This window comes from Convolutriloba macropyga, chromosome 4 (assembly GCF_964194025.1).
Source record: "Convolutriloba macropyga chromosome 4, txConMacr16.3, whole genome shotgun sequence".
Lineage (NCBI taxonomy): Eukaryota > Metazoa > Xenacoelomorpha > Acoela > Convolutidae > Convolutriloba > Convolutriloba macropyga.
The window spans coordinates 542,104-569,834 of NC_134471.1; the positions used below are offsets into that span (position 1 = coordinate 542,104).

The 27,731-nt window shown below is 35.2% G+C and overlaps 1 protein-coding gene across 1 annotated transcript in view; it reads left to right on the top strand.

The window, feature by feature from the left end:
- Positions 1-21,893, top strand: part of LOC142337395 (major facilitator superfamily domain-containing protein 8-like) — a 322,585-nt gene extending 300,692 nt beyond the window's left edge. The window contains exons 6-11 of the mRNA XM_075386563.1: positions 612-907; positions 5,387-5,531; positions 6,003-6,140; positions 15,823-15,926; positions 19,227-19,423; positions 21,231-21,893. Of these exons, the coding sequence (XP_075242678.1) occupies positions 612-907; positions 5,387-5,531; positions 6,003-6,140; positions 15,823-15,926; positions 19,227-19,423; positions 21,231-21,440 (1,090 nt within the window). The 3' untranslated portion in view covers positions 21,441-21,893. The remainder of the gene's footprint in view (positions 1-611; positions 908-5,386; positions 5,532-6,002; positions 6,141-15,822; positions 15,927-19,226; positions 19,424-21,230) is intronic.
- The last annotated feature ends 5,838 nt before the right edge of the window (positions 21,894-27,731 follow it).

Sequence of the window (27,731 nt, forward strand, 5' to 3'; positions counted from 1 at the left end):
TGTTTCTATAGATGTAACCTGAGCGAAGATATTTTTATTAAATTGCGGCGGTGTCGTTCAATATATGAGAATATATTTTGATGATTTTTTGTAATTAAATAGTTGTGGTGATTTTGGCCGCGCTCATGAAGGAAGTGCATTTAAAAAGCAATTTTTCGCGGAATCAATTTTTGCTCTTATTTTCTACTAAAGTGAGAATACGGTGTTTGATGTTTGAAATCTACTTAAAACTAAACTTCAAATATAGTTCAAAGTAATTGTAAAGTTAAAATTACCAACACAATGTTGGGCGCAATTGATTCAAAGTTACGAATTTTTTGAAGAGAACTAAAATTAACTGAGTCACCCGCCTGAGTTTGGCGCACGCTATCCCATACATACTCCTCCTGGCGATTTAGATCCCCCATTCATACCGACCCTATCCCTCCCCCCCCCCAAACCCCCCACTACCCCCCTCCCACCACCAACCACCACCACCCACTACGCCCCCTCACCATGCTAGCATCCCTAAGCCCCAGCTGGCTACTAGCGAAACCAACCGCCCGCTGGTTGTTTGAGAGCAATTCGCCCGACGTTAGTCGCTTATGCGCTTATGCTTTATGATTTTTTAGGGGAATATTCCGTAGAAGACCTCGACCTATCATAATTCACGACTACGCAACCAATCATAACCGAGACAGTGGAAGCAGTTTCACAACTATTGACCCAAACGGAATTTCTTCCTTCTCATACAACACAAACAATAACAGTAACGCTGTGGTTAACACTATCAGCAATGAGACTTTATGGTCTGGTTATGCTAGGAACAGTGGACCAGCAACTGTGCGTAGCTACAGACGAATAAGTGAGAATACCATGACGTTTGACAACGAAACAGAACCCGATTCGACTATCGATGATTATCGAGGTGGGTTTACTATCTGATCTGGAACTGGCGATGCGGATAATTTTGAAGACCATGTTTTTCCGGCCTTTTCGAGATTAAAACTTGAATGCATCATTTGGTAGTACTTCGACGATCTTCTATTCTCTTGAGAGATTGGTTTTCTTAATTCGACTTTAATAAGCATCAATCAAGTATCGTAACTATGTTAAATGCTTCCTGAAGGTATGCGTTGATTACTAGTTATGTACCAGAATTTTTTCCGTTGGTCAGTTTAGATTAATTAAATTTTCATAATGACCGATGTGACAACTAGTAACTAGGTAGTTAAAAATATTGGGTGCAAAAGTTATACTCTTATGTTATTTGCTATTCCTAATATACATAAATGGTTTGCCTCGCGTATGTAGCACCTTGACGATTCTTCTTTTTGGTGTTGATACAAATCTCACGTCTTTAAATTGTCGAGTTACTGATGTCCCGAGCGATCTGGTAGCCATCAATAATTGGCTTCATGCCAATAAAATTGTTCTTGATAGGAAGAAAAAATCAGGACGAATATATGGAAATGTCCTTCCAGTTGTAACTTCAAGTTAAATGGTAGCGTTGTTCAAATTAAGCTAGCGTGCAAATATCTCGTATTCGTTATTAGCAATATTTTGTGGATCACCTTCTAGTATTTCGTTTCATTCATTGAAATTTAAAGCAGGACTTCCAGAGAATAGTTCAGGATTAGTAGGAGTCGCAGGGCCCCGCTCCTCGTCCTTTCGGAATAGCAATTGTATCTACTTGTTGCTTATTAGCTTCAGTATTATGGTATTAAGGATAACTAATTCTTCTTCCTCTAGTGATCTAGAAATGCAATCAGTCAATTGACTTAAAAACTGTTTGTGGTTGTCTGTGTTTGTGAACCAATTTTAAACGACCAATTCATTTGAATAGTTGGCAATTTTTATATAGATGTAAGCTGAGTAGAGCTATATTGTGATTATCTTTTTTGCAATGCAAAGATTTCTTTTTTTCTGTGGCGGAGTCTCCTTCAAGATCTGCGAACAGAACATATTTTGATTATTCTTGCAATTAACAGCCGACCTCATCTTCTCAGCCGGTTATTATAGCGCTCCTATTTTCTTGAAGAATCAAGTCAAAAGATTTTGATTTGTATCGGGGCGCTCTCTTCTTTTAAATATCCGTTCACTGATTTTCATGATTTTTAAAGTCAAATTGAAGTGATGATTTTGGTCACGCAGAAACAAGAATTGGAGCGAAAAAGCGAGTGGTTTTGCGGCGTCAATTTTTTTAATCTAATTTTAAAGTAGAGTGAGAAAGCGGTGTTTGAACAAAAAGTTTCTGGCCCTCAACTGTTTCCAATGGGTGTGTGCCAGATTCGGTGTCCAAATCGGGGATGCATAGTGTGTGCACGACGGGGTGGTTGCTTTAAACAGAACGAGTAGCTCTTTCTTCTTCAGACCCTGATTCTGTGACGAGACTGCTTTCGGCGCATTGTTCAATTTCAGGCAAGACTGATTAAGCTGTTTGACATGCTCATGGAATGTGAGGGAATGATCAAACGTTGCGCAATGATTTTTTAGCTCTTCTGTCGTTGGTAGTGTGTTCCCATCCAGAAACAGCTGCAATTGATGTCTCCAGATGGTGATATCATCTACGTACATGAGGAGTTGCACGTTTGCTGGTAGCTGTGGAAATCTTTTAGATACCAAGAGAAGAAAATGGGCGAAATAACACTGCTTTGGGGTATGGCTGTTCTTAACTTGGCTGTCTTCGACAACTCTGTCAGGCATCGTTCTCTGTTCTATACCGCGCAGCTAGCTGAGGAACCACTTCTTAATGAAGTCGCTGAGCTCTGACTCGAGGATGGGGTTTCATGCGTTTTGCATAATCAAAATTGTTTATTATAGCTGCGAAGCTGTAAGCTGAGCGTAGCTATATTGCGGTGCTCTTGGTTTTTTTTTGTTTCGTCGTCTGACGCTTCATTTTCGTTTTACATTTGTTCTAGAACATTCTGTCTCGTCACTGCTTAAATGGCTTTTTCGCGCTTGATTTCACGCTTTCTGCGTGACCTAAATTGCGGTTATTCAGAAACAGAATCTGTTCCTAAAACAAATTTGATTGTAAGAATACAGATTGTATGGTCCGACAGCCGAGTGGTTAAGGCGACTGGCTGTTAATCCGGAGATCGCCGCTTCGAGACGCGACAGGGAAACTTTTTTGCACCCAAAAACAACCTCTTTTGAAATAAACTTGTAAGTTTTATAGGCGGCGGCGATAACTATTATCAACTCACTTCTGTATCTTTTTCCATCTGTATTTTACGGCACGCAAGTCTATTTCGCAGCTATTCCGGCAATCTGCCGGCTATGTTTCATCCACAATTTTAAGCTGCTGAACTCAATTATTGAAGCATATGCTGTTGGGAGCAGTTCCCTGGACATTATTAATAAGCGCCCTCATCTTCTCAGCCGGCTATTATAGTGCTCCTATTTTTTTACAATTCAAAGAATTTGAATTGTATTGGGGCGCTGTCTTTTTTAAGATCTGTTCACATTTTCATGATTTTTGAAGTCAATTTGGAGTAGTGATTTTGGTCACGCCGAAACAGGAAGTGGAGCGAAAAGCAAGTGGTTTTGCGGCGTGAAATTTTTTCGCTCTAAATTTAAAGTAGAGTGAGAAAACGGTGTTTGAACAAAAATTCGCTTTCTCGCTAGTGTTTTTTTTTGTTCACATGCGGCAATTTCACTTTGATTTTTACTGTTCTTTCGATTTTTTGGATCGGATTTTCAATATGGTTTTCCCAATCCATTAATAGTCCGTTCTAGGTTTAGTGTTCTGTTTAGTCAATGAAAATTCTTTGAATTGTACGTCAGGACTTGTCCTGCTATGTTTTTTTTACTTCGTCGAACTTTTTCGACCTTTTGCGTGAAATCTTTTTGACTTCTCTAGGCTAGTTTCACTCTTCTGTCAATCTGTCTCAAAGTCCTTTTAATCAGCAGCTGCGCAGCAAAGCAATTCAAAATGAAGAGAGTCAGTATAAAAAATCGAAGTCAGAAATAGAAACGGGATAAACCCATAAAGCCCATTTTTAGATGCCCGGTACTTGAACTTTGTTCTCATAAGTTTTAGTTACTATCTATAATGCTTATTGGTATTGATACTAGTCCCTGTAGCCTCTCACAGAGACATGAGTATGTTCAATTACGAAATGACATCAAAATAAATCGCACTAAAAAATGTTTTTATACAAAAATCAATTTTTGTTGATATTTTCTTTTCTTAAAATCCCAATAGAGTTATGGGAATCAACGGCGGCTATTTTCCCGCAATCTGCCAGGTATGTTTTGATTAATTGAAATATTTTTTGGATCCCACGTTTAATCTGCCAATTGGTTTTGTTTTACTCGAGTCATTATTTTCTCATTTACTTTGCGCACTGTTTCAGCTGAGTGGGTTTAAGAATTTTGGACAATAAAGTAAATACGGTGAATGTCAAAATAGCAGATTTGAAAACAAAATGAGAAATCTCGTTAATTAAGTTATAGTGCATTACCTGGCTATATTTGGTGATCACAATACAAATAATGCCTCTATTTAAGTGTATGGGTTAGACCTCTGTAGCTAGGAATCTATGACATTTGATAATAGAACATAAAAAAATAGTTTGCCTTAATGTTTTTAATTGCTCTCAAACAAAGTTTGTAGCAATTATTTTAGTCCTGTCGTTTTTTAATGCAATTTTTTCATTGACCGATTTTTTGCCTGACCCATTTGAGTTTTTGCAAAACGGGATAAGCAGGTTACGCTCGGAAGGCAATAAGTTCGCTTAGAGCCTTACTCCTAAACAGTTTCTTAAGAATGCAATTCAACCAAAACTGCTATGAGGAGACAATTTCATGCTATGAAGGGCAGTTCTTAATCTTCAAAGTATGACGAAGTCCCCCCCCACCACTCAATCAAACCCCCCCCCCACCCCCCCCCCCCCCCACTCACACCCCCCAATACACCCTCCTTTACCTGGTAGTTTGGACCCTCCTCTCGTCTACAGCCCTTCCAATACGATCCCCCTCCCCCCAGCGAACAGTAACCATGCGATCATGAAACTAATTAACGAGCCACGAACAGAAATAGCTACAAACAGCAGTCAGGAGATGCTGAATTGTACAATAGTCTCAAATCAAATGGGATGATAATAACGCCGCCAGAGTTATGTTGCTACCCTATAAAGAAATACCCCGGTTTTGCCATCAATACAACTATTTAATCATTAATTATCAAGTAACCAACTTAACAAACTCGTTTAGATGTTTTTTTTTACAAATGCATGAACGTGATCCAACCAAATATGATTTTCTTTATGAAGGCCACCTTAGGGCTTTATTTGCAAAAGATGAGTGATGACCCGATTTTTTAAATATCCAGTACATTTTCACTCTAATTCCACCTCTCCGCATTTAGTGACTTATTAGCCCTAGTATTGATGAACTCTAGATGATAATACATATGGCGTGAGTGGTGGGGGTGACAGAGTGAGACTGGTGACTATGAGCAGAGACGGTGATAGAGACAACCTGGCACTCTGCCTCTCCATCTACTTGTGGATTGTGGTCCTCACCACATTCTCATTCTACGAAACGTAATTTCCTATTTAAATTCATAGCAAAGTATCTGTTTTCTAAAGAGAGGTTTTCCACATTGTTTTATGGATAAATATATCTCTCTCACTCCTTGTTGCAAAAATGATCAACTTTTCGAGGGAGTTCCAGAATATATCCTCACAGAAGTTAATTTGCGCTGTAATTTAACGAAATAAGTTTCAGTTGAACACCTTTTTCCCTACGTCTTAATCAATCTAAATTAATTATAGTTTGCTCATATTGACTAAGTTATCGACACGTTATCACTAGAATATTGATGGCTCAAATGGCCAAACAGACTTGAGTCGTAAATCTGAACTAATTTTGGTTTAATTCGCATACAGACAACTTTAAGAAATGGAAGTTGTACCATTTCCCTTTTATTATGAAGTAATGCGACACTTGAAATGTCTTGATGATAATGATGATTATAGTTATTGATGTACTCTTTACAAATGTTGTGTGAACAGGTTGGTCACTCCTATTCTGGAGGTGATGATGGCCTGGACACCAGGCAAGGCCACTCTGGTTGCCAGCATCCTCTTCGCTGTATGCAGTTTCGTCACTCTATTCTCAATGGGCGCCGTCAGAGTCCTCGCTAATAATGGGTAAAATTATGCGCTTCAACTTGATTGCTCTCATAAAAAGTTTGTACAATAATCAGTAGCCGCCCTGATCTTCTCAGTAGTCTATTATAGCGCTCCTATTACAATTCAAAGAACGATTCGAAGAGGAGTATTGTTGGAGCGTCTTTTTTAAATCAAATTTTGTTTGATAAATTTTGAAGTCGGGAATGAAAAGCATGGAAAAAGTTTGGAGGGGTATGAGTGTTGAACAATATTGAAGAGTGGGGCAAAAAAGAGCGGTTTTTGTTCATACGCCGTTTTCGAGGCTTTTTCAAGCTCTTCTCTTTGGGTCAATCTATTTTTCTACGAATTAAGAGGTTCGAATTCGCTATAGTGATAACTTCACGCTTGGTTTGATAGGGTTTGATAGCCGCCGTCAGCCTCTCAACGACTATTATTTAAGCTATCTCCTTTTTACAATTTAAAGAATTTGAGTTGTATTGGGGCGAGGTCTTTTTAAGACTCAATGGTTTATGGTTCTCTGTTTTTCTTTATAAGTGAGCGAGCAAGGAAACGGGAAGTTGAGGGAGTGAATAAAGTTGTTATAGTGAGCAAATTCGAAGAGCGGAGAAAATAGAGTGGTTGTTCTGTTCATGCTTTCTTTTGAAACAGAGCGAGAAATGTAGGTGCAAAAAATATCGCTTAGCGAGCAATTTTTTTTGTTCGTGCTGCTTTTTCAAATTGGTTTTTTAATAGCCGCACAGCGATAGCTGGGGCTATTATTGGCCTTCTCTTGGTTTTTTTTACAATTCAAAGAATTTGAATTGTATTGGGGCTTTTTAAGATCTGTTCACACATTTTCATGATTTTTGAAGTCAAATTGGAGTGGTGATTTTGGTCTCGCCGAAACAGGAAATGGAGCGAAAAAGCGAGTGGTTTTGCGGTGTGACTTTTTTTCGCTCTAATTTTAAAGTAGAGTCAGAAAATGGTGTTTGAACAAAAATTCGGTTTCTCGGTAGTGGTTTTTTGTTCACATGCGGCAATTTCACTCTGATTTTTACTGTTTTTTCGATTTTTTTGATCGGATTTTTTTCTAAAAGGTTTTGCCAATCCATTCACAGCTCATTCTAGGCGTAGTTTTTTGTTTGAATTGAATTTTCATTTCTCGCTAGTGGTTTTTTTGTTCACATGCGGCATTTTGACATTGATTTTCTTTTTTTTAATAGCCGCACAGCGATCGCTGGGGCTATTATTGGCCTTCTCTTGGTTTTTTTTTATTTCGTCGTCATGATTTCTGTTACGACCATATGACGTCACAGCCACTTTTTGTTCATTCGTTCATGCAATTTCAACTGAATTGCATGCGTGACGTCATTTTTCGCTCTTAGTGGAGCGAGTTTTTTTGTTCATTCGCGTGATTAAATTTTTGGTCACACTTGACTTTACTCACTCTCAAAAATGACTTCCTCACTTTGAAATTGACTTTTATTTACTTTAATTCAAAGAGATAAGGTCAAATGGGTGTGTGTCACTCTAAATGAAGGTTATTTGAGATCAGCTAATAGAGGCAGCAATAACTTATACAGATTTTTAAATCAAAATATAACAGATCAGCCTTCAATGAAGACGAATTTTTTTGGTCTGTCTTTTTTACTGTTTTTTTTAGACTGCCGATCTACGAATCTATTGCGGCTATTTTCTGGCAATCTGCCAGCTATGTTTTTGTTTTGCGAAACTTCTGTCCAAAAATTTTTTTTTCAGATTAAAGTTATAATTTTCAGATTGTTTTGATAGCGTTTCAATGGTTTGTGGTAATTGAAGGGAGTTTTACGCTAATTTTTTGGCCCAATTTTGTATAGATTGCTTTCACTTGTAACTGAATGTAAGCTTAATTCTTGTGGGCAGTTTCTATTACAAATTGAATGCAGGTTCTTTGGTACCAAGCATTTTTCTTTGAATTTTGACAAAAAACTCCAAAAAAATTGTTAAAATTTTTCTTAATTTCTTAGTTTTTAGCTTCGATTCAAAATTAGAGATGTTTGTGTGCTTATTGTGGCTTATCCGAATTTGCATGAGCATATACATTTTGTCTCGATTATTTAAAATATTGTTTCAATCTGTTTTGTACTTGTACAAATTGGAAAAGTAATTGAGATTGTTTTTTGTTAAAATTACTTTTTTGTTAATTTTTTATTTTATTTCAACTGAAATAGTCTTTTCTTTTCTTTGATGCTCAGTGACATCAGAATCTAGTTATTCGACAGGCTGCTGTTTGGCAAAATTTTTGAGGCGTTTCGTCCGGCTATGTTTTTTAAGATCTGTTCACACATTTTCATGATTTTTGGAGTCAAATTGAGGAGATAATTTCCGGCACGCCGAAACAGTAAATGGTTTTTGTTTCACTTCGGTTATTACTGTTTTTTCGATTTTTTGGATTGGATTTTTAATTGATTTTCCCAGTCCATTCATAGTTCATTCTAGTTTTTTTTGTTTGAATCAAATTTCTTTCTTGCTAGTGGTTTTTTGTTCACATACGGCATTTTGACATTGATTTTCAGCTTTTTTGGTCTCTCGGGTGCAGTTGTACTTGTGACCACCCTCTTCTCCAAAAATCGTCGGCTTTTCCCTCAAGTGAGAATTAATTTCTTTTTTTGCTGCTTTATTTCTTTGACTTCTGGAGAAATCATTGCCAATAGGATTCTGCTTGGTAGTCCAAAATTAATTCGGGAACCGCGTCAAAACATTACTAGTCAAAACAAGTCTTCTATAATTTATATAAGTTTTCTTATGTGAGATGCGTTTTGATTATATTTGGAATTAAGTTACGGATAATTTTCCTCGTGATCTCAACAAAGCGGATCGGTCATGTGGGGTCGCATATAATGTACCAACCCGCCTTTTGCTAAATAATTAGTCGAAACTGGATAGACGGGTGAACAAATCCTGATGTTCGCTTTGTTTCCCATTGGTTGTTGCATTTTTTGGAAAACTAGTTTTTTAATAGCCGCGAAGCGATAGCGGCTATTATTGGGGACATCGTGGTTTTTTACAATTCAAAGAATTTGAATTGTATTGGGGCGCTGTGTTTTAAGATCTGTTCACACATTTTCTCGATTTTTGAAGCCAAATCGGAGTATTGAGTTTGGTCACGCCGAAACAGGAAGTAGAGCGAAAAAGCGAGTAGTTTGCAGCGTGCACTTTTTCATTCTAATTCTTGAGTGAAAAAAAACGGTAGATGAACAAAAATTTGCTTTCTGGCTCATGGTTCAATTTTTTGATGAATTTTTTTTTATAATTGGTTTTGCCCAATCCAGTCATAGTCCATTCTAGGTCTAGGTTTTTTGTTTTTGAAAATTCTCTGAATTGTAGGTCAGGACTTGTTCTTCTGTTTTTTTAATTCGCTTTACCTTTTGATCACGTTTTTCGTTTTTACAAATGGCAAGATTTTCGCGTTTGACTCGTGACGTACCTCACTCACTGTTTGCTCTAAATGGACTTTAATTTTTTTACTCATTGAATTACGCAATGTAGTGAGTACGGTCATTGTTAAAAAAGCAAAATGAAAATAAACGGGATAACCCGATAAAGCCCGGTCATCGTACATTAGGTTATCAAAGTCCATTAGAGGGATTGCTATCTGACATTAGTATTAAGCTTAATGGCTTTCTGTTTAGAAGCTGAATTGAGCCGATTTGGAGTTTTTCAGCTGTTTTGCTGTTATTGGGCTATTTTAGCTATTTTTCGGCCATTGTTTTGTTTTATTGCATTGATTGTTGATTGAGGAATTTCTGTGCTCGATAAGATTTTTATGTGACTACAGTTTTGTTGTTATCAAACAGGTTTTTTTAAACTAAGAAATATGAAAGAAAATAGAGAAACTGGGTATGTTTTTGTCAGTTTCTTGCAGTTCTATTTTACTCCAAAATTAGAAAATTTTGCAAGACTAATATGGCTTGCCTTTTTTTCTCTGATCATTTTAATATTCCCTTTTACTTATGAGAAAGATTTTTGGCTTTATTTGCTCTTGTCTTATATGAAGATTTAATTGAATTAATTTTTTGGTTCAATTAATTTTTGAGGCTAAGCCAACTTCTTTAGTTCTTCAAATCGTTTTTTTTTTTGTTTTAATTAGTAGCTGTATTTTAAAAAAATCGAGTGTTTCTGAAATTAATTTATGGTAAACACGAACCTTCGAGTCATTTCTGGAATTTTTCTGGTTTTTTGATCGGTGACTTCTATATTAGAAGATGTGTTTTAGAGGAAGTCAATTACCGCACGTGAAAAGAAGTGTTTAAGTCAATTTCTCACAATTTTTCATCGACCTTTTATTGAGGTGTAATAGTGGTCATTTTATCGGCTTCAACTTTTAACAATCGCGTTCATTGACTTAGGTATCATTTGTTTATGAAACGTTTTGGCGAATTTTCGAATCTTGCCTTTATTTCTTGCTCTTTTCGTTGCTTTTCACCTAACGGAACTGCTAATGGTGGTTTTATGCTTTTTAAAGTTGTTTATGCTGTGATTGAGGAATTAAGTGTTTTGTTATTAATTCTTATTTTGACGCCACTAAAAGATTGATTTTTTCCGAATTTCCTTTTTTGCCCTTTCTGCATTGTCTATCTTTTTTTCACAAGCTGGTGGTGTTGTGTACTTAATCTCTGGACGCGTTGTGTCAAAGTTTCTTAATTGTGAAAAAATTTTGCTTTTAGTTTGTTTTGCAGATATTGGATCATATTCTTTGTTTTACCATAGTTTGATGTTCCTGTCAGGGCTGCTGTCAGTCCTTAGTTAAATCCGGTCTTTGGATTGTAACCCAGGACTTGTCCTGATATTTTACTTCGTTGGACAGAACAAAAATTTGTTTGGCTTTGCCTTTGTTCACAGCTTGTTCCATATTTTGCGTGAAATTTTTTTCACTTGTCTAGGCTGGGTTTCTCGTGCTGTTGAAGCAGATTTCAAGGAAAAGCTGCTCAGCAAAATAATGTAGATTCAACAGAGTCAAGATCGACAAAAAAATTAAATAGGAATTGATAAACCCATAAAGCCCAATTTTAGATAACCGCTACTTGATGTTTGTCTTTATAATATTAGATACCATCTCTCTGAAGCTTTTTTTTGGATACTAACACCTGAATCCGGTGGTTAAGAAACAGGAGTATGTCTAACTACGAATTGACATCCAAAATAGTTCGCGCTTCCAAAATGTATTTGTACAGCAATCAATTTCTGTTCTTCCAAACCCAATCGGGGTTATGGGAATCAATGGCGGCTACTTTTCGGCAATATATATGCCGCGTAGGTTTCGAGTTTTTGTTGTATTTGGGGAGCTGTTCGGTCCAATCTAGTCATTCATTCCAGTATTTTTGGTGAGCTTTTCATTTGATTGCTTTAGTTTTTGAGTTGTTAAAAGCCGCCCTCTTCTCAGCTAATATTGTGCTGTTTTTTTGCAATCCAAAGAATTGGTATTGTATTGTTGCTCTTTATTTTTTGTACGATGTTTTCACCTTTTTCCATGACTTAAAAATGTGAGCTTTCGAAATGGGATAAATAGGTAAAGCTCAGCGGCCTGTAGTTGGTTTTAGCAGTCTATAATGTGCCTGGAGCGGAGAAAATGCTCATAAGGACTAAAGTTAAGGTGAAAAGGTAAGTTCTTGTTGTTTTGGAGCTCTTAATGATGAATTTATTTTCTAGATTTTGTCAATTTTCTTAAATTTTTTGTTAATGTGGTCATTTTAAAGGTCGGGCATAGTTTATCTGGCTATTATGCTCTACCAAATTTCTTCTTATGCTAATGTATTTTGTCTCTTGCTGTTATTTAACCAACTTTAATACCAGAGTGAAGGCATTTATTGCTAATTTAAAGTTTTTTTTTGAAAATTTGTCATTTTCTGTTGCTCATTTTTATAGTCCAGTGAAACATTTTAGGGCTTGAAAATGGGTTAATGGATTGACTTTAACAGTACGGAATTGATTTTGGGGAACTAGATATAATTTTTTGCAACTTTTAATTGTGCTATATTCACTTTCGCTTTTCCGGGTCACCAATGAAACAGTTTTCAGGTTGAATATTTGTTAATGGATAATTTTTATTGACCCAGATTGAGGATATTAAGAGCACAAATTTGCTAATTGTTTTCAAACTTAAGGCTGTTTTTAATAGATTTAAGCACTATGGAAGCCATTTTGAAGTTCTTATCTAAAAGTTTGTTAGCAGCTTTTTGTAAATAATTTTTGACTTTCTCTAGATTTTGATCAGTTTTTGCCCTGTTTGGCTCGCATATAACCCGAAATTGTATTGCAGCTGGAAGGCTGGCCATTTTTTAGTCGTTGGCGAGAAATTGTTGGTATCGGAAAAAATAGCGTCTTCGAACGTAAAGAAGATATTAATTAGTTTCAAATTTTTGTAAATATATTTCTTTTCTCCGAATTTCTTAGTGCAATTTTTCAACATGTTTTTATGCAAACTGCCACATAATTGTGGACGTATTTTGCTGCCTGGGTTTAGAAAAAAACAATGAAATGTTTTTGAAGATAATAACTCCAAGAACAACCCCAAGATATTTTACGATAATACAAACAAAGAATATAATTAGATTTTATTACAAAGAATTTCTTGCTTTTTGTAGTTTTAGGTTGTCTGCAATTTTTGTACCTTGGTTTTTGGCTCGCGTTACCTCAACAACAGTCCACTCTTTAGTTCAAATTCTGTTTTTCGATAATTCCCTAATTATGTAAGAAGAATTTTCCTTTGGCTTGTGTTATCCAATTTTTCTGTTGATCTATTGAGTTTTCAGGTTTCCATTCAATTTTTTGGATTGTAATTCAGGACATGTTTCGACCAAATGTTCTACTCATAGCGGTTGAAAACAGCAGTTGCTCAGCAAAGCAATACAAAATGACCAGAATTTGTATAAAAAAAACGGAATCAAAAATCGAAACGGTATAAACCCATAAAACCCAGTTTTAGATGCTCGGTACTTGAAGTTTGTTCTTATTAATAGCCGCCCTCATCTTCTCAGCCGGCTATTATAGCGCTCCTATTTTTTTTACTTCGTTGAATAAAAAAATGTTTCGCTTTACCTCATTTTGCCGCCTTTTCAACATTTTGCGTGAAATCTTTTTGACTTCTCTAGGCTAGTTTCTCTCTTCTCTCATTCTGCTAAAAGTGATTTTGAACATCAGTTGCTCAGCAAAGCAATTCAAAATGAACAGAGTCAGTATGAAAAATTGAAGTCAGAAATAGAAACGGGATAAACCCATAAAGCCCAATGTTAGATGCCCGCTATTTGAACGTCGGTCCTATAAGTATTAGTTACCTCTCTCTAATGCTTATTGTTATTGATAGTAGCCCATGTAGCCTCTCTCTAAGAAACAGAAGTATGTTCAACTACGAAATGCCATCAAAATAAATCGGACTTAAAAAATGTTTTTGTCCAAAAATCTTTTTTTTTCAATATCTTATGTTATTTCAATCCCAATCATGCTTATTGGAATCAACGGCGGCTATTTTCCGGCAATCTGCCGGGTATGTTAAATCTTAGTTACCATATCTTTTGCTGATTGGTATTGGTACTAGGCCCTGTATCCTCTCATTAAGAGACAGCAGTATGTCCAGCAACAAAATGAAATCAAAATAGTTCGCAATTGAAAAATGTTTTTATCTATTTACATTAATCTATTTTCTCCATTTTTTTCTGTTCTTTCTATCCCAATCGGGGTTGCGGGAATTAATGGCAGCTATTTTCCGGCAAACTGCCTGGTATGTTTTTTGGTCAAAAATTGAACAAATTAATTCCAAATTTGGTGCATTTTTAATGTTTTCTGTCTGTTTGTGCTGGTCGGTCTTTCCATGTTCAATCGTTCGTATAGAACTATATTCCACTTTTGCGTGATTAATTTTTTGTTGGGGGGAGGGGGTGTTACAATGTTGCGTTGAATTTTCAATGATCAAACAGATGTTTTAGAGGTTTTTCCGACCGTTTTTTTAGGCCTATCAAATTGAAGAGAATATTGTAATTTTGGGTAGTTGAAGATGTTTGTAATTATTTGCAATTCATGTTGTTCTTTTCATCTTCGTTTCCAGTGCCAAAAGAATGAACCGTTTATCGTTTTTCTATATTGAGGTAGTCATTTTTTAACAGAAACTATTTATCTCACAGTCTTTTGCACATTAATGTTTTAGAGTTTTTATGAAGAGTTTTTATTTTAAAAAAATGTGATCAGGCTTTGCTCTCCCTTCTATTTTTCCCTGCATTTGATGTTTGAAATTGATTGGTATAATTAAGTAAATTGTTTTAATAGTTTAGCTTATGGTTGGTTAGGGAGGTATTTATGCTCTACTTCGAGTCGATTCCGGAGACTTTCGGCTGTGGTTTTTTACAATTCAAAGAATTTGAATTGTATTAGGGCGCTGTATTTTTTTTAAGATCTGTTCACACATTTTCATGATTTTTGAAGTCAAATTGGGGTAAAGATTTTGGTCACGCCGAAACAGGAAGTGGAGCGAAAAAGCGAGTGGTTTTGCGGCGTGAAATTTTATCACTCTAATTTTATAGTAGTGAGAAAACGGTGTTTGAACAAAAATTCGCTTTCTCGCTAGTGGTTTTTTGTTCACATGCGGCAATTTCACTTTGATTTTTACAGTTTTTTCGATTTTTTGGATCGAATTTTTTTCTAAATGGTTTTCACAATCCATTCATAGTCCGTTCTTGGTCCAGTTTTCTGTTTAGTCAATGAAAATTCTTTGAATTGTACGTCAGGACTTGTCCTGCTATGTTTTTAAATATCTGTTCTTTTTTTCGTGATTTTTAAAGTCAAATTGGAGTACGCCGAAACAGGAAGTGGAGCATTATTGAGTGGTTTTTGTCGTGAAATTTTTGCTCTCTAGTTCTAAATTAGAGCGAGAAAATGGTTGTTTAATAAGAATATCTCGATTATGCATTTTTGTTCATGTGCGGCAATTTTACTTCAGTTCGCTTCTGTTTACTTCTGCTTTTTCGCGCGTTTTGATCAGTCTAAATGCTTTTCCGAATCAATTCCGAGTCATTTTTAGTCTAGTTTTTGTTCATTCAAGGAATATTGTTTAAATTGTTGTCCAGGAGCTGTCGAGAGCTGTTCAAGAACTTTCGCTCAACGAGAATTTTTCTCTTTACTCGTTTTGCCGATTTTTGGACATTTTGAGTGAAACCTTTTCGACATTCCTAGACTAGTCTCACTCTAGTTTTCACTGAAAGAAAACATTAAACTTGATAAACTCATAAAGCTTCTTTTACAACCAATTTTTATTCGGTTGTTTCAATTCAAATGAATTCAAACGGGATGAACTAGTACAGATTCTGGTCTAATTATCACTGAAACTGCTGAGGAGGCTTAATTTTGCGATGTATGGGTATTTTGTCTGCATATTGCATGCTATTTTTCTCAGCGGATGTTTCAAAAATTTTATTGATTATACTTGCCACACTTTTTTGGCATTGAATGACTAAATTGATAAAACTTCTGAAAAATTGTTGATGAAACAAAACGCTGCCTATTCGGAAATTTATCGGACGTATCTGATTTCATTGATTTCAATTGATTTTTATAATGAAATGTGGAATTTTTTTGAGGGCCTGACTTGCCCCCGAAATGTGTCAGTATTCATACAGGCAGAATGTTTATATTCCGCAATTGTTGCGAACTCGTTTTATGAAGATAAAAATTGAATAGTTTCAACTGGTTTTAGGTTCAAAGAGCGCTACGTGTTGATCTGTGCAATGGTCCTCCTCACAATATCTTTCCTGGGAGTGTTGCCATACAGTCCAGACCACCCCAAAGTTTACTATCCAGGTAATTGTTCTTCTTACAAAACAGCCCTTTATAAGGCAATAAGAGAGGAGTTGCTTGATATAACTGTAAATACACATGAAATAGGTTGCTTCGATAGCAACTTGTAAGATGTACTTTTAAACATTTGTTTTTTTACAGACAAATTTTGAACTCTTAAACAGATTTTTTTGGAATACCTCGAAGAGCAAACTAGTTGTGTTTCAGCTTTTTGAAGAAAGGGTTGACGATTTATTAAATGGCAAAACTAATTTAGCGCTTGATACTTTTAAGTAGAGTTCCAATTTAAACGTAAACATCTTTCATTTTTTGCCTATTTCGTCTTCTGTGCTTTTCGCTTTAGGTTTCTTAATTGTTCATATTTTTCTATTTGGCCTGTTATTAAATGGAGACACGTCAGTGATAGATATAGATAGGACAGCTTTTACTGAATTAATTGATTTAATTTTAACTGAATTAATTGCAACCATTTTGTGATTTTTCTTCAGTTCTGCTTTTTGCTATTAACTTTTTGGCGTGAAGTACAGGGATTTCCACTGATGAAAAAGAAACACTAGCAGAAATTGTCTGACAGAAAATGTCTAAGTGCTTGTGTATTGTCTATCATTTGACATAGTTGTTAATAGCCGTCCTCATCTTCTCGGGCGGCTATTATAGTGGTCCTATATTAACAGCCGCCGTCAGCCTCTCAACGGCTATTATTTAGGCGCTCTCCTTTTTTTACAATCCAAAAATTGGATTGTATTGGTGCTCTGTCTTTTTACAATCCAAAGGATTTGGATTGCATTGGTGTGTTATCTTTTTTTTAAGATCTGTTCACGCTTTTTTCGGCTTTTTCACGTCAGTAATTTTAGTTACTTTGAAGTACTAAAGGGAGCGAAAATTAGAGTAGGTTTAAGCCGTTATTTTTTTCAAACTACCTTTAAAGTGGAGTCAGAAATTGGTGTTTGAAGATATTTTCGGTTTTTGAGAGGAAGTATTTTTTCACGTGCGTCAGTTTGACTTCTGTTTTCAAAGTTTTTTTACTCTAGTGCTTTTAGTTTAATACATATGTGTTCTAATTGCGCCTAAGTGAAATTGCTAGAATTCATCAAGGGGGAAGCTGAAACTTTTTATGACCTGAAAACTTTTTTATCAAAAACATTAAGGAATATTTGATTTTGCTCACGTTCAGAAGTTATTTCTGTTGTCTTATCACTTAGTATCATCAATGACAGGTCTCATTGGTTGATAATGAGGCTCAAAATAACCTAAATAATGGTCCGAGTTAATAGCTTATTAGTTTTCATGAATTTGACACCACTTTATCCTCAAAAATTGTGTTAATTTTTTAGGTTTCGTTGAACTTTTGTAATTTTGTTTTCATCGTTTATTCTCAATTATAACAGGCCTTATAGTTTGCTAATAGGTGTTATTTTAGTCGATTGAATTGTTTCTGTTCAAAGCTTATGCCCTCTATGGCTTTGACATAAATTGTTTTCAAGAAATATAGAATTTTTGAATTTTGCGAGTTTTGTTGACGTTATTATATCTTTGTCTCATTATTGACCCCTTTTCGTTAGTTTCTAAAAAAGCTTTTCTTTTTGTTGAAAACCTATTCAATTCATAGCTATTGCTTTCTTTGACTTATACGCTGCCCGTTTCTGAAAAAAAACTTAGTGCATTTTAGATTTTGCAAGTATTTATTGAACTTATTGCTGTCGTGTCACTGAACCTCATTAATAACGTCATCATTAATGTTTCATCTGCTGCTAATGAGAGACAAGGGTATTTGATTAGTGGCATGAATTCGTTGAAGTCGTTTTTTGATTTTGACCATGTATTCAAAAGTAGATCCGATTTTTTATTCTTGCTTGATTTTTTTCTGTTCTTGTAGAAAAAATGCTTGATCTCAATTGTGTCAAACTAATTGTTCACATTGGACAATTAACACCATTTATTTTTGTCAGGTCAAAGCCTATTCAATTCTTTGGATTGTACTTCAGGACTTGTCCTGCTTTGTTTTTTTTTATTTTTGTAAGATGTTTTCACACCTTTTTTCATGACGTAGCTTTCAAAACGGGATAAAAGGGTAAAGTTCTGTGGGCATCAAGTTTCATTAGAGATCTTTAGCCGTGTTTAGTTGTCCCTCTAGTGCTTAGAGTGGTGAAGCTAGTGGGAGGGACGTAATTCAAGGTTAAAAGGTCATTTTTACGAGTTTTACGGAGCCTCCTCTAGGGTTTGACAATAGGTTGACTTATAGCTTCTAGTGGTATTGGAATGGTTTTAAGTTTTAAACATTACGATTTTTACCATTTTGTTGGTAAAAACATTTGTCAATTTTTTTTAATTATCATTGTTTCTCTAGCACAAGGAGCCAGGAAACCTCCTCTAGGGTTTGATAGTTTACTGAAAAATTTTTATTGGCCATTTTTAATGGATTTCAGCTTTTTGATATCACAAATTATAGCATTTAAAGTGAATGGATTCTAAATTCTGTCACGTGTTGAATTACGCAATGTGGTGAATACTAGCTAACATTGGTAATAAGCTTATTAGCTTTCAGTTTTGAAGCTGAATTAAGTATAGTTTTAGAATTCAACTGAAACTGCACGCCAAATTAGAACAGTGTTGACACTGAAAAAAAAACAGAAAATCGGTCAATTTGTCTTTTATTTTTTTTCTTTTTCTGTTTCAATACCGATTTGAATCAAGCGCGTCAACGGCAGATATTTTTCGGCACTGCTGGCTCTGTTTTTAATTTTTTTTCTATCGTCAAATAAGAACTTGTTTCTCTTTACCGTAAGTCCCTGCTTGTTTAACATTTTGCGTGAAATCTTTTTTGACAACTCTAGGATAGTTTTCTTCGGTCAATATGCTCAAAGTGCTTTTAAACGGTGCTTTTTTAAAAATTTGGTTTGTCAAACGGTGCTTATGGTTTGTCAAATTTTGTCATTTGCCATCTCTGATTAGCAACAATAATTTTAGAGCAAATTAGGCAGAATTTTGAGACCACTTTTGGTCGTAGCCCAGCATTTCGTTGTTAACTTTGGTTTAGTTTTCTTTCCTTTCTGAATTTATAACGAAATTGAGAATCGAGTCTTTTCAGAAATACTACACGAGTATTTTTCACCATGAGATTGGACAATTTTTCCCTCTTTTCGGTGTTGAAAGCGTATTTGGAATGGCGGGGAACTAGCTTTTGATCGTTATAAGACGATGAACATGTTCGTACACAGCGTATAAAATAGAAGGATTGAAAGTCGTGGCTCTCAGTTGCAGCTGTTCCGATGTCAATGTAGAGAAAGATGTTGTTGTTGATAGATGTGAACAGCAGCACAACAGAGTCCCCAGATGAGAGACATGGCTGTGATAGTACCAAGTACTCGTGGTGTCACAGTGTTCACCAGATATACCTCTTCCAGTTCATAATCTCTGCCGTCTTTAATTGTATGGGCTACGCGGGTGCAGTAGTACTTGTAGCCACCCTCTTCTCCAAAATCGTCGGCCCTTTCCCTCAAGTGAGAATTAATTAATCTTTTTATTGCTGCATAATTTCTATGACTTCTGGGGAAATCATTGCCAATCGGATTTAATTCTGTTTGCGGGGTAGTTGGAAATTAATTCGAGAACGGTGTCAAAACATCACTTGTCAAAACGAGTCTTCTATAATTTATATAATTCTACTAATGAATTTCATCACTGAGATAGATGCGTTTTGATAACCTTTAGGAGAATTAAAGCGGATCGGTAATGTGGGGTCGCATATAATGTTCCAACCCGCCTTTTGCTAAATAATTGATCAAAACTGGATAGACGGGTCAACAAATCCTGATATTTTCTTTCTATCGCACTGGTTTGAATTTCTTTGAAAACTGGTTTCTTATTAGTAAATAGAATATTTACTTCTCAGCCTTAAATTATATTTCCAATTTCAGCTTTCTCATACTATCACTTCTGATTTCAAGACAACCAAACAAATTTTCTTGTGAAAAACAGTGCTGACCTATATAACTATTGACGTCTGTTAAAGAAATGGTAAGACTATTTTCAAAATTTTAGAACTGAAGAAAAAATTTTGTCCTCTTTCTAACAAACTGGCGTGAAAACAATTTTTCAATATTAGGTAGGAAGTGAGTGCTAATGTTGTTCTACCCACTGTATAGGAATACACCAATACAATCCGAAGATTTGGATTGTATTGGTGCTTTGTCTTTTTTTAATTGCTCTTGAACGAAGTTCATAGCAATTATTGTAAACGTGTGTCTTTTTTATGCAAAATTTTCGCTTGACAATGACTTTTCGAGTGACTTTTACGCCCTTGACTTTTTGCGTTTCGCGTGATCTAAAATTATCTCAATCACAATTTCAAGCAGCTGAATTCAATTGGCGGCAATTTAATACTAAAAGTCAAATAAAAAGTGCGCCGAAACTGGTGCCATTTTTTACTTTAGGCTCCCCCTCCCTCCCCCCCCCCCCCCCCCGACTGAAGCAAGCTGCAATTGATTAGAGCTCCCACTAGTCTTCGAGAGCAATTCTTCCGACGTTTAGTTGGTTATGTTTTAAGATTGTATACTTTTTTAAACTTTTTAATGTCCGTGAGAAGTCAAATTAGAGTGGTGATTCCAGTCAAGTTGGAGTAGTAAATGGAGCGAAATTACTATTAGGTTTGCGATGTGATTTTTTTCAAACTACCATTAAACTAGAGAATTTGGTTTTTGCTGTTAAAAGTTGGAACTTCGTGTTTGCGGTTCAAGGTTGAAACTTGGCGTTTGCGGTTAACAAATTTTCAGTTTTTGCAACTGTTTTTTTCCACATGAGGCAATTTGACTTCTGTTTTTAGTGTTTTATCTTCGTTAATTTATCTTTGAATTTTTAGGTGATGTCGATTTGCTGTTCAGGATTTTTTCCGGTTATTTTTGATTTTCCTACGTCCGTGGCCTCTTTTATGTCTCGTGCATGACATTGAACTGCGGTCACAATTTTAAGCCGCTGAACTTAAGTAGCGACAGTATACAAATGGAAACTGTTGGGGTCTTATATCTGAGAATCATATTCTTGAGAAAAGATCTGTTTAGATTGTACGATGATAAATTGTGTCATTAGACTGGATTGGCTGGATTGCAGAAGTTTTCCATCAATTCATGTCTGCTTGTTTACCTTTAACTATAGACTGATTGCTTCTTTTGATTTACGTTGTTTCCTTGCTCTTACCAATATAAAAGTCAGCATTATTATTTTTAAGTCAGTATTAGTATAATCGGAAAATCGAAGAGAGGAATGGAAAATGAAAAGGTTAGTGAGTATATTAATGATTGGTTGTTTTAGGGATTTCTGCAAGGTATCCTCACAGCCGGAGGCTCATTCGCCAGAGCTCTGGGACCACTTGCAGTGACTCAACTCTTCGACAATTTTGGACCCCTCGCTGCTTATCTCTCTCAGGCAGCTAGCTGTGGGTTAGCCACATTCATTGTCATCATTTTCAACCGGCGATTTATTCAGCACATTTTAACGAGAGAGTTCGGTGTCAGCTACTAAGGCGATACTGTGAAAAGTCAACATTTCACTCCTATCCGTTCGTATGCTAAATGAATGACTAATAGTGTTAGCTGACGATGATGAGCTAAATTTACTTTTGTACCTTTTCGGTGTGCCTTAATCACGAAGGTTGCTATATGCTAATTTCAATCTCCTGATTGTATATAGTTTGTTAGTCTAGAAATTGTTTGTATAATGTTAGCCCGCTTTTTGTTGACAAAATGAAATTGGGTCTCTATACCAAATGTCAATTCATTGTTTGTTGTGCTATCAAGTTTGGTCAAGTTTTAGGGCTGGTCTATCTATCTAACGAAATCCTAACTAATTATGTTATATGTATTTTTGTATGTGCTGATAAATTTTCTTTTCCTTTAGTTTTGTATCTAAGGACCTGATTAGAGAGCTATCATATTTGTAAATAAAATAAGTAATTCAAACTTCTTTTCAAAAGTACTATTATTTGAGTTAGTGAGTCAGAGACCTACGTTAAGTTATTGAGTTATTTGTATCGATGCCTGGTACATTTGGTAGCACAAAGAACAATCACTTTGGTGATCTATGTTGTATAACTGAAATTTGTGAACAAAGTAGGCATGTGAAGGCAACGCGTTTGATTTCACTGTTCTATTTATATTTAGACATCAATTAGCATCGTCCGAAACTATGTCGGATGTTTAAAGAGATGGGATTTGTTGGATGTCGCCGCTATCAACGTTTCTTTACGTTTAATATAGTGATAAAAGCCTTATTGATGACACTTAACCGCCACAGGTCAAAGATCGGTTCATAAAATCATGCTCAAAATGTTGGTTAACTTCTATGGGCCGCAAAGCAAATAACGTATTGGCTACGCGATGTCAGTTTTCGTTCCCAGAATTTGTTCCCATTTTCGAGCACGGATGACCCTATTGCTTTTGGTCAAACGGCAGAGTGAATAGAACTGAAGTGACCGTACGGAATGTTCCCCCAATATCAACTACATGCTCGTTATTGCCCCGCAAACGGCTGTCAAGTCTGTATGGTTTGTAGGAACTAATGCTGAATGTTGTTGGGCTGCACCTAGAAATCTATCAGCGGGGCTTGTGGGTATGTGTGTGACACAGACTGTTTCAACATACTCACAATTCTGCCAAATAAGATTTTGTAGTCTTGACAATTTATTCTCCTTGGAGAATTATTTGGAGCGGTTCACTGCTGCATTTTTGTTTTTGTTGCTGCGGAAAATAAATTTGTTGCTGCAGAAAACTGGCTCAAAACGACAACTTGGAGGTCAAGAACAGAAAACTCCGGTAAAGGACTCTAAAAATTTCTCTACCAAATGTCAATTCATTGTTTGTTCTGTTATCTGGCCAAGTTTTTGGGCTGGTCTATCTATCTAACGAAATCCTAACTAATTATGTTGTATGTATTTGTACGAGCTGATAAATTTCCTTTTCCTTCAGTTTTGTATCTAAGGACCTGATTAAAGAGCTACCATATTTGTAAATGAATGATCACCCTAATGCGTTTGGTCAAGCTGTAGAGTGAATAGAAACTAAGGTGACCGTACTCAATGTTCCCCCAACATCAACCACACATTCGTTATTGCCCTGCAAACGGCCTTCGAGTCCGTATGGTTTGTAGGAATTGGTGCTGAATGTTGTTGGGCTGTACCTAGAAATCTATCAGCGGGGCTAGTGGGTATGTGTGTGACACAGACTGTTTCAACATACTCACAATTCCGCCAAATAAGATTTTGTAGTCCTGACAATTTATTCTGGGAGAATTGTTTGGAGCGGTTCACTCCAGCAATTTTGTTTTTGTTTTTAATAGCCGCCCTCATCTTCTCAGACGGCTATTATTGCGCTTTTTTTTACTTCGTCAAACTTTTTTTCGCTTTACCATTTTGCCGCTTTTTCGACATTTTGCGTGAAATCTTTTTGACTTCTCTAGGCTAGTTTCTCTCTTCTCTCATTCTGCTAAAAGTGAATTTGAACATCAGTTGCTAAGCAAAGCAATTCAAAATGAACAGAGTCGGTATAAAAAATTGAAGTCAGAAATAGAAACGGGATAAACCCATAAAGCCCAATTTTAGATGCCCGCTATTTGAACGTCGTTCCTATAAGTCTTAGTTACCACCTCTAATGCTTATTGGTGTTGATAGTAGCCCCTGTAGCCTCTCTCTAAGAAACAGAAGTATGTTCAACTACGAAATGCCATCAAAATAAATCGGACTTAAAAAATATTTTTGTACAAAAATCTTTTTTTTTTTCAATATATTCTATTCGTTCAATCCCAATCATGCTTATTGGAATCAACGGCGGCTATTTTCCGGCAATCTACCGGGTGTGTTTTAATTTGTTCTCGAGATTTTGCTTCGGTCACGTCATTTCACGCTTACTTCAATGCTGCTTTGTATGCGTTCATTCATGCGATTGTTCCTGAATTGTTAGCGTAGTGTCAGTATTTCGTTCATTTGGGTATAAGTTTGTTATCACACGAAACATATCTCAATCTCAAAAATTACTCCTCTTTTTCGAAATGCCTTCTGATTACTTTAATGAATAACAAGGTCAACTAAGCATGTCGCTCAAATTGCAGTTTAATTGAGGACTGTGAGTGAAACAAAAGATAAGTTATACAATTTATTCTAAATCAAAATTTGACATCTCAGCAATTTGTGAAAAATAATCTGAAATTTCTCTTTGGTCCTTTATGATGATCTTTTTTGATACTGCAGGTCTACGAAGCAATCGCAGCTATTCGCTGGCATTATGACAACTATGTGTTTATTATCTTAAGTTTTTATAGAATAACTCCGAAGTTGTTATCAGATTAGGATAGGTCTTAGTCAAGTATGCAATGTATTGATTGTGCGAAGTCTTAGCTCAATGGCTTTATTTGCTAACTTTCTTGAAGCCTATTTTGTCACTTTGGCGATTCATGCGTTTATTAAAAGTTGGGATGTTCTAAAAGCAAAGTTTCCATTTGAGGTGTAAGTTTGAAAAGCGTTGTGTTTCCAAATGTTCTCAATTCCGGAAACGTAATTAATTTAGTTTTTTTGTTCCGACCCCCACTTTAGTGGGGAGGGAGGAACTATATACTCAACTGGGTTTTTTTTGTTCAGTCAAATTTGGCCGATCGATATATATATATATATATATATATATATATATATATATATATATATATATATATATCGTAGAGAATTGTGAGTGGTATCATTAAAAAGCCCGTCCAGCTTAGAATACGGAATTAAAAAGATTTTTTTGATTTCCGTGTTTTACAAGGAGTTATGGAGGTTTAAAGTTTTGTGAACATTCGACTGTTTTTGTTCACATTTTCAGTAATTTTTGATAAAATTTGGCACAGTTTCGCTAATATAATTCAAAATAAGTTAAAATTTTTAACGGCAAAGTGTTGTTGTTACCGTTAGAGATAGAAGAGCGTTGCTGAATTGTTTGAAGTTTTTTTTGGCTAAAATTTTTGATAAAATTTTCAAAATTCAAGCGTTTTTCATCAAAAATGGCACAAAATATGCTTTTTTTGGTCCACTTTGTTAAAGTTTGCCAGACTTAGTGACCTAGAAACCTTAACACAGACTCCCTAATCTCAGAAAGAGCACTAGTTGCAACTAGGCGCCGTATGAAAGTCTTCTGGAATTAAAACGTTGCCGTTTTTTGCAGATTTAACTCGATAATTATACAAAATGCATCGTTTTTTTTTTTTAATATTTGAAGAATTTCACTCAACAATTGGTCTAAATCGCAGAAACTTAGAACACTTGGTTGGTTTGCTGGGCGCGCGACAAAATCAGGGAGAGATTATCATGGATTCTTAGAATCAGAGACTTTTTGGTTTTTATTTTGATGCTGCCTTTTTTCAAAATATTTAGCTATCGTTTCTTTAATGTTAATAACTGACAAAATTTTGCATTCTCGGCTCCGTTAATGACAGCTCCAATTTACGTAAATTTGAGGCCGAATGTAGACACAGTTTGTTTCCGGAGACCCAAAGGGTTTAGTAAAATTTAACCGAATTCTTGTCTTTTGCCTTCAATTGTTATTCTTTTGGAAGTCTGATTTTTAAGTTTAACCGCTCAAAGATCTCAATTTCTTCCTCAAAAGGTGCAAGTGAACCTTTTATATTCATTCGGTTGTTACCTAATGTCTCTTATGTTATTGATTGTATTTGTTTTACGGAAATTTCTCTGATTTTTTGAACTTGTCAATTTTTTATATTATTTTAGTCAACATTTTGCTTATTCTCAGTAAGTACAGGTCAACCTTTCCTCACTGTAGAATACAAATTAATTTTTTTGGCCGATTGTTTTAACAGAAGATTTTCTTGCTTTTGGTACTACGAGTTTTCATACAAAGTTTTCTGATTATTATGCATAATTGCCCATTTTTATTGTTGTTTTTGTTTCTTTTGTAAATTGTCACATTATTTGACAATCTAACTGAAAAAAGCTTTAAAACATTTGAAACTGAACATATATTTTGTTTTAATAACATATGGTTTGAAGGTCTGTGACACCGTTCTCTTGCAGAAATTGGTAGTTTTTTATTTTTGCCCTTTTTTTAATGTAATTTTTTGTTGTCATATGCCAAATATTGTGTAATTAATGGTCTCAGTGGCCAACTATAGATAAACAAATGAACTTAATCGCTGATATCGGTAAATAGCTTATGGTTGTTTTGACTTTCGATTTAAATTTCTAAAAAAAAAGTAATAGTATTCTTCAACTTCTCCCTTTTTTTCTGGTTTGCGTTTTTTTTCGTATTTTACTATGGTGTATCATTTTCGTATATTAGGCTCATTATTTAGAGCTCTTTTTATTGTTTTGTTCAATCAAACAATAATTATTTTGTTGTTTAAACGTTTTAAATGATGTCTTCAGGGCTTAGACAATTTGTTTCAGAAGAATTTTGTGAAGTTTAGATACTTTTCAGAGTTTGTGATTTTTTGTTTTCATTTTGTGATAGTCGTTTTACAAAAAAGACGTTGTTATGATCAAAGGAGACGCATATAAAGATGTTATATTCTCGGGGTTATTATCTTATAAATTTAATGGCTTAAAAACTGTGGTTTCGTAAAGTTGTTTGTGAAACTTATTAGTTCGGCTTGTTTTTAATGTTATTTTATAGTCTTATGATTTAGTCTCATTAATAATAGTCGCAATCAGTTTTCCGAGTAGTTGCAAGACAAACTGTCTACTCTTTTAGTCGAAATTTTTTGTTGGCTATGAGTTTTGAAAATATTTGTTTTTAAAAAAAAAAGAGATAGATTTTTGAGATCTGCCAATTTTATTTCTGTTAAATTGTAGCTAAGCATCTCTATATACAATTCACATCATTTATCTATTGAAATACAATTTGCTCTTCAAAACGGTTTCTTTTCCTCAAATGGTCTTTCTTCTTGGAACAACTAGTTTTCATAAAACCAATTTTCGTGATTTTTGCATATTTGCCCCTTTTTTGTAGGTTTTTGTTTTCTTTTCACAGTATCACAATAATGGGCGTCATTTGATTTACAAATGTTTTCACCTGCAAAAAATGCGAACGAAGACTTTCATTGTTTTTAGTGATCAGCTTAATATTTAATTGATTGGGGGGACATCGTTTTCGTGCATAATTTTTCGTGCAAATTTTTTAGTTTTTGCCTGTACTTGTCGTTATTTTTGTAGTGGGATGACATATCCTGGACAATGAAAGGCCTCAGTTGCTCTCTATTGAGGTATAAAAGACTCTCTCAATGATTTCATTTGATGCGTAATGTTTAATCAATTCGAATTTACTTCATTTTAAAAAAAGCAATGTTTTAATAAACGCATTGAGGAAAAGTCTCTTATTTTGTTCCAAAAAAGTCCCGGTTAATCTTCTTAGTATAAATTTTATCTGATGCCATTTTGGTTTGGTTATCAGTGGTTTTCAAAAAATGGACAAGGATGTTTGGTCGTAATTAATATTTGTAACTAATTGATTTTTATTGTCGTCTTTTCTGGTAGTCATATTATGGTAGCCACAGGTCTCATAGGCCCTCTAGAGTAGATTGTTTTATTCTTTTAGTAGTTTGTTGAACGATATGTTGATATGTTAATTTTTTTTATCTCATTTGGTAGACAATTAAGTGAAAAATGTAGATGTGCGGGGTCGGAACTTAATGTGCGAACGCACATTACCGAGCCTCCTTGTTTCTATATAGGTTGCTGTTGGAATTTTTTGCGCTTCTTGATATTGAAAGGCAATATTTTGTTTTGTTATGATTCATCGTTTCCAAAAGGCTCAATCTTCTTGTCTGCTGGTTTTC